Consider the following 14,337-nt stretch of genomic DNA (forward strand, 5'->3'; position numbering starts at 1 on the left):
CGCCACCAGCTACCGCTCCAACGAACTACGCTTTTGTGCGCCATTTGTCTCCTAGTGGCATCGCTCGGTTGCTCTCAATCTTCCTCCATTAAAAGTGCCACCAACAAGAGAGTGAGTGAGAGACCCAAGGTGAAAAGTTCTATTTGTTAATTGTGGATTATTGTTTCTCCTCATAGCATTACTCTCTAATTCTATGTTGTCAATTTGATATTGTCCCGTTAATCTAATTATAACTGCATGCCTTACTTAATTTCAACTTGATAATTCTGAAAACCTAACTTGGGTAAGCATTAATTCTATAACTAGCAAAGCTTTAAAAATCTTATATTAAAATCCCCAAGCAGTTCTTGTTTCCATGCATCACGTTTCACATCATAATTCTCATTTGGCGAGGATTCTTAGTATTTTTGTCGAAAGTTAATGAATAATTTTTAATTGGTTGTATTTTGAGCTACGAATTATCACAAACAAATCATCTAGTTGGGCTCCTACACTATGATGTCTGTATCAAATTGTTAATATGTTATTGAGCCACACTGCATCAATATGTCAATTAAAGTAGGACAAATTAATTAAGTCAATTAACAAAACAATTATTGATGCAATTTAAACGGAATCGAATAAGTTATGAATACAATCAATTACAAACTAACTATCACTGAATTCAAAACTATATTCCTACAACTGATGGGAGGCATACGTTAAAGATTTTTCATTGTGGATTTTAAATTTTACATCTACTTGATCCTAAAAAAAATTTATTAGAGAATGCTTAATTATTTTGATAAGGTGTTGTAAGTTGAATAAAATCAACATAAATTAGCATGAGATATGAACTTAAAGAGCACTATTTGTCATCGATGAATAGAGGGACCAATTATATAATCAATTAAAAGTTCTAAGCAAAATGATTCTAGTGTTTTTGAATAGAAAGCAATGCTGATACTTCTTGTAGCTACAAAGAATTTGCCACTAGAAAATTGTGTTACCGCTACTTGTTTCATTAAAGGTCTTCCGTGAGAGTTTAAGAATGAACTAAGCTGCAGTTCATGGAAAACACTAGAATCTTATCTAGATCTTTGAATATTGAGACACAATCGTTCTTTTAGGATTAACACGCATGTGATTTACATATATATATATATAATCTCATATACACACCAACAAGGTCCATACATGATTTGATCTGATCTTATTGAAGAAATTGTAGTTGATTAATATTCATTTGAAGATTTCTTACATGCAGAAGATAACTTGCTATTATAATATAAATCTATATCTAATATAGTTGAATCTAAATTTGCACTAACAAGAATATTCATGAACCTAAATTTATATTTAAACAATAATCGAAATTGAAGTTTGAAAGCAAATTTGAGCAAGAGATCAAATCTAAACCAAAACTTCTAATGGAGACCGAGCAAATCTGATTGTGAAATTGAACCACTAATATTATCAATTGTGGTTAACAAATCAAATGAGCAATCTGAAAATGAAACTCTTGATGAATTATCTATAGATTCCATTGCTATAATGAATGATCAAACTAATGTTGATTTATGTTTGGTTATTAGTGTCCAACATTTTGTCAAATGGTTACATAGTTCCTAACGTTATTTTAGATTATGAGATTAAGTCAACTTTCAATGTAGATACCAATTGTAACTTATGCAGTCTTTTGGTAGACCTACATCTAGTAATTCATGGATTACTCTATATGAAGCGTATAGTTATGTTTAGATTTACTTAATGACAATCAAATGCTCAATTTGGCAGAGCTAATTTTTTCAAGTTGGATAGATTTGATGAAATCAACATTTTGAGATTCAAATTCCAAAACAAAAAAATGATTTTCCTCTTTCTTCCACTTGAGTGTTAGTTGAATGTAGATTTCTTCGAGTATGGCACAAGTGGAGACTATAAATTTCAAAAGCTATCTTCGTATACCAACATGAGGCTTTGATTTAATTTGATGACTTCTCCTTGTTTTCTTTTCTTTTAAATAAATTGTTATTGCTCTCATGAGCATGCTTGATTTAGTCAAATAGATTACAAGTTCGGGTTTCCAAATAAGTTGTAGATTTTGTGGTTTAAAAATTTTATGCTGTTTTTTTTTTTTCTCAATTTTAGCAATCATTAAATCATATTTTGGCGTGGATTCTTCCTATTTTTGGTCTTTCATTAAAAGTTAGAAATAATTTTTAATTGGTTATCATTTGAACTATGAATATCCAATGCAAGTGTGTTTTATAGATTGCACCATTTAGTTGTTAAAAACACTAGACCCTATCACATCCTGCATTGATAGATGCCATTAAAACTTCCACGAAGCATCTCAAACTAGAGAAAAAATTCATGAATACGCATAAAATATGCCATGAAATACTTCCAACAGAATCACCAAGAAATTTAAAAAAAAAACTAGCGGGAAAAAGGAAAATGTGGGTGTGACGCAGAAACTATCCTTCAGCACTGTATTCTGGTACCCGTGCAGAATTTCCATCGGTTTCAATGTGATTTGGCAGTTGCTTTTGAAGTTATTTGTGGATGGTATTAGTGGGATCAAGGGAAAGGTATTAAGGTGCTGTGCTGGGATTGTAAAGTTAAGGAAGTGTGTTTGTGGACTGCAAAAGCAAGGAGATTGTGATGTTATCGCAGAATTCAGAAATACAGTTTCAGTATAATGGTTTTTCATAGGTAAATGGTGCTTTTTATGATGGGGGTTTTTGACGTTAACGAGGGAGACTGATGAGTGGCTGTGGTGTGAAGGTTTTAGGGTGGCTTAAAGGGCTGTTTGTAGAAAACCGATAGATTGACTGCCACACCGTTAAAGAAGAAAAATAAGTCGAAAACATTTCCTGATACCTTAAGCAACCAAGAGATAAATATTAACTTGAACCATGACATAATAGTGACACAAATATCAACAGGCATACTGGCAAAACTAAGACATGAAAGATAATATAGCGACAGAATAATCAACCAAAGATGATGGCATACCAATTCCCTAGATTTAAAGATCACTTCTCAAGAGAGAGTTTATGGTGTGTTACTCAACCCAGACAACTTGAAATGATCAGCCCAATTGATCATCATGTAGGTGAAAAATGAAAGGTAGGATATCTCGATCAAATTAGAACAAGTTTAGCATCACCGATTAGAACTTGCACAAGAAATGTTATAAGTGCTCTTGGTTTTGGATACGCTCTATCTGTAGAAATACCAACAAAAACTATGAATGCTCAAAAGTGCATCAATTTGGTGAACGATCCTCAACACAATAAAGTAAGAATATGATGCAATCAAAAAGATCGCAAAATTTAAGATTGCAAAGAAAAATAGACTTCCTTACCATAGACATACAAACTTACACAATATAACAATAATATTAAAATAAAGACGACACATACAATTTTTAGAACATAGAAACAACACCTAAAGAAACTTGTATTCCTTTGAAGAAAGATACAAATGGGGTGGACACCTGCGAAGAGAAGAATTAGATAAGAAGCCCAAGACGAAATCGTAGATAGGATAAGAGAAATGGAACAAGCTCGCAAGCTTTTCCAGGAAGAAACCCGTAGGTTTTTTGCTCCAAAAATTACTTCATAATCTCTCTTTTTTCTCTTCAAAACATCACATATTTATAGATGAAAATAGGCAGCCAAACAGCCCCATACACCTCCAGCCGAACCAATCAGGAAAGGGGAAACATAAGGCCAGCATGCAGTTCCAGTAACAGCAGCCGAAGGGTCACACGGGGGACAGGAAAAGGCAGCCAAGGGATACAGGAAAATCCAACCACGGGACAGGAGCCAGAGGAGAAATCGAAAGGTCAACAGAGAGGTGGAAAGAATCAAATCCACACCTCATAATGAGCTAAAAAGGAGGTGAACTACAAGAAGTAATAAGCTGAAAAAGAAGCAGCAGCTCAGCATTAATGAGCTGGAGCATAGCAGCTCCCAAACAAAACAGCAAAAACCGAAAAGCCAAGCCCAAACCGAGAAGCCAACATAAGCCCAAGAGCCAAGGCAAATAAATTGCCTCGCCACCCCCCCTCCCTCCCCTTTGCTTACATCAAATTCTTCCCCAGTTGAAAGTGCTCATCTCCTGATGAGAATGCCTTGGTACATGTTGGAAAATATCAGTATGACGATGTTGCAAACTTAGGTTGAATAACAATGCTTCCTTGATGTTCAAAATGCATTATTTCTGATGACAGAACATTCTTTTAAAGTGAACCTTGGCTTGTTGACTTTTTTGGCTTTTTTCTCTCTTTTTTTTTTTTAAAAAAAAGGAAGACTCGCAACCTACAGCTCTGATACCAAATTGATGCAATCAAAAAGATCGTAAAATTTAAGATTGCAAAGAAAAATATACTTCCTTACCATAGACATTACAAACTTACACAAGATAACAATAATATTAAAATAAAGACGACGCATACAATTTTAGAACATTGAAACAACACCTAAAGAAGCTTGTACTCCTTAGAAGAAAAATACAAATGGGGTGGTGGATACTTGCTGAGAGAACAATCAGATAAGAAGCCCGAGACGAAATCGTAGATAGGAGAAGAGAAATTGAACAAGCTCACGAGCTTTTCCAAGAAGAAACCCGCGGTTTTTTGCTCCAAAAATTACTTCATAATCTCTCTTTTTTCTCTTCAAAACATCATATATTTATAGGTGAAAATAGGCAGCCAAATAGCCCCATACACCTCCAGCCGAACCAATCAGGAAAGGGGAAACAGAAGGCCAGCAGGCGGTTCCAGGAACATCAGCCGAAGGGTCACACGGGGACAGGAAAAGGCAGCCACGAGATACAGAAAAAGCCAGCCACGGGACAGGAGCCAGCGGAGGAACTGAAAGGTCAACAGAGAGGAGGAAAGAACCAAATCAACACCTCATAATGAGCTAAAAAGGAGGTGAACTACAAGAAGCCATGAGCTAAAAAAGCAACAGCTCAGCATTAATGAGCTGGAGCATAGCAGCTCCCAAACAAAACATCAAAAACCGAACAACCAAGCCCAAACGAGAAGCCAACATCAGCCCAAGAGCCAAGGCAAATCAATTGCCACCCCCCCCCCCCCCCCCCCCCCCCCCCAAAAATTTGCCCCCCCCCCCCCCTTGCCTACATCAGAATAGCATTCATGTTACAAAGCAATTACAAAAAAGAAGGGTCCTAACTTTTTGAAAACATATCCAGGATTTGACTCTAAGGTGTAATACCATACAACTATACAAGTTAACTAAAAGCAATATCAATATAAAATAACATAATCTACCATATGTTTTCTTATGTTAACATTTCTAGCATAGAAGCTCTAGTGGACAAGAGGTTTCAAATTCTTTATGCATGAGAGGAATGGATAGAATAAAAAAATCATGTCACACTCCAAAATTTACTAGATTTCAAGTAAGACGCTTTAAATGAGGACCCCGAGGATTCTTTCATTCATTCAAATGATTTTTGTGTCATTGAGATCTGCTTGTCCTTGAAATTGAATTTTGGTTTTTTTTTTCATTTTCATCATACAATATTTTGTAATTGTTTGTCGTTGTGCTCTTTCATATAATGATAAAAATTTCTCCTACAAGTATTCAAACTTATTTAGGCAAGTTGGATGTTGGATTCCTTCAAGCGTTGTAAAAAAGGGATTCGCTAATTCTGGGAAAATCCATCTCCTTATACTAGCGTGAGACTTGAATTACTCTTTTAATAATAGTACAATAATTGATTAAATATCTCAGGTCTATTATTCAAAGCGATGGTGATACATATGGGGATATTATTCGTAGAATTCAAGTTGGCAAGTTGAAGTAGAGGAATGCATCAAACCTATTGTGTGATAGAAAAGTACCCTCAAATTTAAGGGGAAATTTCTATAGGATGGTGGTGAGACCATTAATAAAATATTGGCCATTAAAAGGAAAGTATAAAATTAAGTTAAGTGTTGCAAAGATGAGAATGCTCAAGTAGATGGGTGATTTTACACTTAGAGACAGAATGTGAAACGAGTATATCGTGAAAAGGTTGGAGTAACAACAGTGGCAGATAAGATTAGAGAGAGTTATCTTAGATGGTTTGGTCACTTAAAACGTCGGCCTACCAATGATCCGGTTATGAGAGATGTATTAGATTTGGCATATGTTAAAAAAGGCTGATGTAGACCTAAAAATATTAGGTTAGAAAGTATTAGGGATGACATTTTTTTATTATATTTAAATAATAATTTGACTCTTAATATGACAATGACAAAAAAAAAGATTCAAGCAGCTAACCCCAAGTTATGGCATAAAGGCTTGATGTTATTGTTGTTGGTGGTGGTGGTGGTTTCTTCTACATAACTGATTAATGACTTATTTTAGTTCAAATTTGACATAAATAGGATTCTCATTGTGATGAATAAATTGTAACTGCTTATTAATTTTGCATGTTTCAAACTTCTTGTTGATTTCATTGATTTAGTCAATTATTGTATTATTATCAAGATTTTAATTCTCATATTTATTTATTTTATTTTAAAAATAAAGTTTTGATCGATTAAGTAGTATGTGATCGATGAATCCTTGTGTTCACTTAAATGATTTACATCCATCACATCATACTAACTATATTAAGAAACCTTAATCATAAATTATCTGGCACTAGTGTGTGTTATGGGTATATTGAAGTAATTAAAGATAAGTATAATGGAGCATTTGTTAGTGTTGAGTGACCATGCAATTCCCAATCATGACTTATTAATCAACATTAAGTTCAATTTGTTACTGGTTATGGAGATGCTATCAAAGGATATTTAAAATGAGGCATCATGATAACTACATTTTCACCACAATATTATTTTAATGGTTTAAGTCTTTATTGGCATAAGTGCAAAAATAGAAAAATGGAAAAAATATTTAAAATATGAAGGGCTTGAAACTAAAAGAATAAAAAACAACTATATTGACATAATTTTAGTTGGTGCAATATTACTACTTATCAACCAAAATAAAGTAACACCTAGTGACCTAGGTGTCAAAGATTTAGATCTATTATACATATAATGGTATATAAATGAGGGAATAATTGTTAAACCTAATGTGAGGTGATTAAAGGACCTCATGAATATCATGTGATAAGAGAATATCATGGAGAGCTAAAGATAAAATGTATAAAACCGCAATTAGGCTAACTATGCTATTAGTGTTGGGAATAGGGGTGTAAATGAGTCAAGTCGAGCTCGAGTCACAACAAACATGAGCTCAACTTGTCACTCAAATAAGGAGCTCGAACTTGAGCTGGAGCTCTAATGCAACAAAATAATAGCGCAAAAAAACACAACCTTCCTTTCTTAAAACATTGACAAACATAAACAAGATAATAATAATACTAAAACAAAGGCACACTACAACTTATAAAATTTTAAGAAGAAGGATACAATAGAAGGGTAACTTGTGGAGAGAAGAACTAGGTAGAAGACTTAGAAGAAGAAGAAGAAGAAGAAAGTAGGGAAAAAGAAGTAAGTAGATAAGAAGAAGTAAGTAGGGAAGAAGAAGCTCTCAAGCTTTGGAAGAAACCCCTCAGGTTTTTAGAGACAAATATCCACTTCAACAACCTCCCAACAGCAGCCAACATCTCATTTAAATAGGGGAAAGGAGCTCTAAAGACACCCAAAGCAGCCGCCCCATTCAGCCAATCAAAACAGAGGAAAAGCCCAAGAGAAAAGGCACGGCAAAACCACAAACCGAGAAGCCAGGCCCCCTCAAAAGACCAGCCAGAATCGGAGCAGCCAGGTTTTGAATATACACCAAGAAAGGAGCACGACAGCTCAGGAACCAAGCAGCCAATTGCTCAAAAAAAATAGCCACCAATCAGCCACAACTCTCCAAACACCAAACAACCAAAGAAACATGGGTCAAGCCCATTTAGCTAAGTTCAACCCAACATTAAATACCCAAGGAAATATTTTTTTACCAACATAAATTCTCCCCAGGAGGAGAATCTCATCTCCTGATGAGAACACTTCAATCATCTGTTGAGAGATATCAGGATTATGAAACTGCAACTCTTCAATTTCAACAGTCAGTTAGGGGGACGTCCATTAATCCAACCAAGAATCGTTGGTGCACTCCATGTTTTGCTTGGGTTGTATGGATATCCACAGCATCATTAGGAACAGTAAAGGGCAAAGTTCACACAATTGTTTGCTTTTAGCAGTACCTTTACTTGACGCAGCTAGATTCATCAATTCAAGTTGTTCATCCTCTATAAGTTGCATGTTTCCTTCAATATTTTAATGAGCTATAAAGGCTTTATCAACAGCTTCTTCCATGGTCATTGTTCCCAATTGCAGTTCTTTTGGCTGCCTCACCTTCTTTTCTTCCATGTTTACTTCATTCAGCGGCATTTTGCAGCAGACATGTTGATTAACATACTGCAACGTTGCTTCATCAGATCGACTTACAAGAATAACAATTTCTCCATTGTGCCTTTCATAGTCTTGCATCTTTTTGTCAGTCGGTGTTTGCACCTCGCTCTTTTTTTAATACATTGTTCCTCACACGCTACCAACCTATCCACAACTTCAACACTGTCTATTGTTTGAGTATCAAATTTATCCACAATATCATTGATTGGATAAATAGTAAACTGAGCATCTTGAAGAGCATAACCAAGTTGTATTTCTTCTTCTTGTTTTTTTGGATGTTTCTTCCCAGAAGAAAAACATGACAAATTACTACCAAGTTCATGAACTTAATCAAGATTAATTGAAGAACCAACTTCATCAATAGGCGTTCTCCAAAGTGAGTTTTGCAGACAGCTAGAACTTGCTCGTTGGAATATAGATTTCACCTTATTGGATCCTGCATTTTGTTTCAAAATAGGTTTGCACTTTGGACTTAATGCAACCAGGGTATTAGTCATTGCTTCCATTTATTGTTGTTGGTTAACCAGTTGTTGCATAAACATACGTTGACATTCAGCTTGCTGATTATCCATATTTTTATAAAAAAGAAATGAAGAATAGAACGACAACCAAGGGCTCTAATATCAAATTGATGCGACAAAATAATAGCGCAAAAAAAACAACCTTCCTTTCTTAAAACATTGACAAACATAAACAATATTATAATAATATTAAAACAAAGGCACACTGTAACTTATAAAAATTTAAGAAGAATGATACAAAGGATGGGTAACTTGTGGAGAGAAGAACTAGGTAAAAGACTTAGAAGAAGAAGTAAGTAGGGAAGAAGAAGTAAGTAGGGAAGAAGAAGCTCTCAAGCTTTGGAAGAAAACCCTCAGGTTTTTAGAGACAAATATTCACTTCAACAACCTCCCACAACAGCCAACGTCTCATTTAAATTGGGGAAAGGACCTCAAAAGACACCCAAAGTAGTCATCCCATTCAGCCAATCAGAACAGAGGAAAAACCCAAGAGAAAAGACACGGCAGAATCACAAATCGAGAAGCCAGACCCTCTCAAAAGACCAGCCAAAATCGAAACAGCCATGAGCTGAATAGACACCAAGAAAGGAGCACGGCAGCTCAGGAACCAAGTAGCCAGTTGCTCAAAAAAAAACAGCCCCCAATCAGCCACAACTCTCCAAACACCAAACAGCCAAAGAAACATGGGCCAAGCCCATTTAGCTAATTTCAGCCCAACATTAAATACCCGAGGAAATATTTTTTTGCCTACATCAAGCTTGAGTCAAGCCCACAGAACGAGCTCGAACTTGACTCGAGTCTTCGTTCTCAGGCTCAAGAACTCGACTCGACATATGTCGTGGCGGGATTTTTGGTTCGTCGAACAAAGTCACGGATTGTGTGTTGTACAGGTTTACAGTTGGAGATCGGGGAAGAAAAAGAAATATCATGGAAGAAGAAATGTTCATCTTTTTTCTAAAAAAGCTGTCAAAGAGTACTTTTTTTTTAACAGATTATTAACTAATGTGAAAGAAATTTTTTCAATTTCATTGGTGAAAGCTATTGCAAAGTTTTAAATGTTATTATTAAACATATAAATTTTGAATAATTATTTTTAATATTTATTTCTTTTAAAAAATATATTCTTCAATATTTAAATTATTTAAATCAACTCACGGGCCTACGAGCTGAGCTTAATCAAACTCGAACTCGAGCTCGAGCCGGCTCAGCTCAATCAGCTCAATTACACCCCCTAGTTGAGAAGTAAAAAAGTTTAAGTGTACCAGAAATTAGATTGGTGAATTGGATGTGTCATGTGTAGAAAAAGGGTAACATTTATTCGAATAAACTAGTAAAAAATCAATTTCGTTGGTTTGGATATGTACAAAAAAAATTTACAGAAGATGCACCGATAAAATGAGTGGATAAAAGTAATAGAAAAATAAATTAAGCAGTGGAGATAGCTTGGATAGAAGTTGTGCAAAATAGAATTAATAAAGCCAATAACAAATAGTTGAGATGAGGCTAATGATGATTATGATGATATTAAACAAAATAGCCATCAAGATGAGATCAAACAAAATAGCCATCAAGATGAGATCAAACAAAATAGCCATCAAACCCCTTCCGATAACATACTCAAATTCAATTGCGACCATCTAATAACACCAAGCCTAAGAAACACTAACAAGTTAAATAACGGTAACACATTAATACATTCAACCAGGCTACATACTGCCCAACAACATGAATGGATAAATCCTCATTAACACTGGATACAACTAAATTAAATCTTTGTTAAGCAATGCATGAGTGTATTACCCAAAACAAACAAAAATAATATAGAATTAAAGATAAGTGATAAAAAAATAAAACCTAACATGAGTAGAACCATAAAATAAACCTGCAACAATCAAGGACTGAAAATTTAGGCCGTGCAAATTAAACATGTCAATCAGTCAATCACAAATCTAGCAACAAATCCAGTAACGTTCAGCCTATAAACAATCCAACAGCGCATTACGTCTTAAAAATGGAAGCCATCATGCCAACCCCACCACTTGTATTTCAGCTACAACCCCATCCTTATGTTCAGATCGATTAAAAGCAGAACTCACCATAGACCATCCTCCCTTTAACCATTCTATCAAAATTAGAAGCTCATTCATCCAGCCATCAGAACCCAGCCTATACCTGAAATTCATTATCTAATAACTCCCAGGTTGTGTATCGAATTGTACAAATAAGCAAAGGATGAAGTTGTTTCTTTAATTTTTCACGCGGAATCATAAAATAATAAAGTATTTGGAAAAAAAACTATGTTTTGTTTAAACAAATTGTTTGAACCGATCGAACAACAAACTCTAGACTTCTGCAGCCTGAAAAAAAAAAAAACTCATAGGCCATGGCACTGTAAACATAGATCTGCATATAAAAACACTACCTACGGCAAATACCACCATATCCACGTAACCCACGTCACAAGTAACCCACGAACTGAATCGAGTTTTGTATTAAAATACAATAAATTCGAGAAGAGAGGGATCGAACTCCTCACCTAAGTGAAATTCGTGGCCGCATTGGAGCCTTGCAATCGATCGCTCTCCCCGATCGAGAACAAGATCGATGCAGATCGAGCAGGAAACCGCCTTGAGGTCCTCGGAAATATCATGCTTCTCGAGATCCATAGCGTCCACCGTTTCAAAATCTGTCATAGATCCCTTGGACTTCCGGCTTCCAATCCTCCTCCGGCGATCAGAGACCCCCACCGCTTCCCATCTTCTTCGCAAAACCGAATCAGAAAATCTGAGGATATATAGTAAGAGAGGCGATATGGGCATTCAGAGATGGAAGAAAAAGGAACCTCGGGCACGCGATTTCTTTAGAGCTGCCTGCCCATAAAAATTTAATTGGCGAGCCGGTCAAAATTTTAATTAAAAGGAATTAATTATTAGGGTTTTGACGTTTTTGTATGGATTATTAAATATTTTAACCTGTTTTTAAATAAATTTAATACATGAATAATTAATATTTTATTTATCTCAATATACATTTAAAATTTTTAAATTAAACCTAATTACTTCTAAATTATATATTATTGTTGGATCTTAGCACAACTCTCAATATAATTTTTGAAGTCAAAATTTTTAGAATTAAACTCAATATCATGTGAATTAAGATTTTGATAAACTAATAGTCAAATTAAATATTTTTATGAAGCAAACTCATAGATATTATAAGTGATATGATACAACTCCACATTAGTTAAAATCAAGTATAAGAGGCATTGTTGATTTGAACCGGTAGTAGACTATCGCACTTAATAAGTACGTAAATGGCCCCAAATATTCCAAAAAAAAAAAGTATGTAAATTTACATTTTTTTTTCTCAAAACATGTGCCTTAGTTTATATTATTTTACTGTAACATTCTCTTTTCTAATGTTCAAATGATGCTTAGACATGGTGTCATTTATTGCTTTGAAGTTTCCTCCCTTAAATTATTGTGGGCTGAGAAATTCACGACAATAAAGTGAAAAGATTTTGCGTCTTTGTGATGCACGAAAATTTAGTGCGCAAACATATGAAAGAAAAACACCATAATTTTTAAGTGAAATATCCTGAAAAGTGAAAAAAAAAAATCACGATGACTTTCACAATTAAAATGATTTCACTAATGTTTAAGCAGATTATAGAGGTTTAACAGCTCCTTAACTCAAGGATGATGAAAATGCAATGTATTCGAGAATTGACCAAACTTCATACGGGCACTCCTGATATTGAATAAATGATAGATATCAAAAGTGTCACAACCCAACCCGATCAAGATAGGTACTATCGTGTTGAGTTGTGACAAACAATTCCCAATATCTAATTTTAAAATATTTCAGATTTTCTTCTAATATTCATTTTAAATAAACTATAAACTATAGAGACACTAAAACTCATCCACATGATTTTTTTTCCTTTTATCAAAATATATCTACATTATAGTACATGACTATATGTAGAAGCTACATAACTGAATAAACTTTCATTTACTATACAAAAATCAAAATAGAGATATACCTATAAACTCACATATGATCCTGAAGTATTAATCCACAAGCTCCTTCCCTTTACCAGAGCATAAAAATTATTAAAAAAAAAAAATTACCGTGAGCTACAATAGCTCAATAGGCCACACAAGCCGATCTAAATTTATAAAATTATTTTATTAAATATTTTGCTGAATATTTAAAATTTATTGAATACAATCTAATAAATTATTGTAATGAGGAATGTCATACGAGCATAGCACTTATCCAGTTATAAAAAAAATATTAAGCAGATGAATAAATTACAATCTATATCACAAAGCATTTTATATCACATTCTTCGCACTCAGACAAAATCTTAAGGGATTCTAGCCTCTTATGACTTTATTTTGTACTTATAGCACCAGAATATCCCCGTAGGCATAAGAACATGATTTATATCCTTCAGAATGTCTTATAGACATTAGAATATTTCCTTGCACAAATAGAATCTTAAATGATTCTGACCCCCTATAACTCCCAATATATATTATTTAATCACAAATGCTTTTTTCAACAAATTATAGTTGTTAAAGCGTAATAAAGTATGTGTTATAATTGCAAAGTTTTCTCTAACGGTATGCAACAGAAAACCCTACTAGATAAAATGTACATTTTTAGAAAATAACAAAATGAGGCACGACTTGTGAGCTAGAGAGGCGGCTCACCATTAATTAATTTTTTTAATAAAATAGTTATATATTTGATACATCATCAAAAAATTATCTTGATCGGACACGGATCTCGTTGCACAATCAAGTTGGAAACTTCCAAAATTAAAATTGGGACCATTCAAATTCCTATTTCATCAAACTTACAGTTGAACTGAACATCTCAGAAATATGAAACCAACGACACAAAATTCGACTCAATCTGAGCACAAATGGGTCCAAATCAAGGGTCTGAAGTGTTGTTGGAGGGTTTGAACCATAATTTGGACTACCAAATGGTTTCCAAACATGAAGTTCTTATAGTCAAATCAAGCGGCTCGATGAGACAAATCCAACGAGCACAAGATCACTGAATTTTGTCATTACTAAGGCATTCAAATGTCCATCAAACGATCCATGATCAAGGGATTCAATATCGACTATCCATCTAACCACTCCCCATTTACCCTTAACCTCTCACCTATTTACATGTAATGCCACTCTAAAAATCTATAAATAGACCATCGCCTATCGTCTTTGCTCTGTCGAACCACCACTTGAGGCCCTCACCTCCGCTGGACCATCACCTGACGTCGTTGCTCTGTCGAACCACCGCTTGACGTCATTGCTCCGCCGGGCCACCACTTGAGGCTCTATGCTCCACCAAGCCACCACCTAAGGCCTGGACTTCTACCGG

The 14,337-nt window shown here is 34.7% G+C and overlaps 1 protein-coding gene across 1 annotated transcript in view; it reads right to left on the reverse strand.

Annotated features, from left to right (window-relative positions):
* LOC110112086 overlaps nt 1-11,807 on the reverse strand; it is a 39,923-nt gene extending 28,116 nt beyond the window's left edge. Inside the window, exon 1 of the mRNA XM_020844177.2 lies at nt 11,474-11,807. Within this exon, the coding sequence (XP_020699836.1) occupies nt 11,474-11,756 (283 nt within the window). The 5' untranslated portion in view covers nt 11,757-11,807. The remainder of the gene's footprint in view (nt 1-11,473) is intronic.
* Nucleotides 11,808-14,337: the final 2,530 nt, after the last annotated feature.

Source organism: Dendrobium catenatum, unplaced genomic scaffold (genome assembly GCF_001605985.2).
Source record: "Dendrobium catenatum unplaced genomic scaffold, ASM160598v2 fragScaff_scaffold_1507, whole genome shotgun sequence".
Lineage (NCBI taxonomy): Eukaryota > Viridiplantae > Streptophyta > Magnoliopsida > Asparagales > Orchidaceae > Dendrobium > Dendrobium catenatum.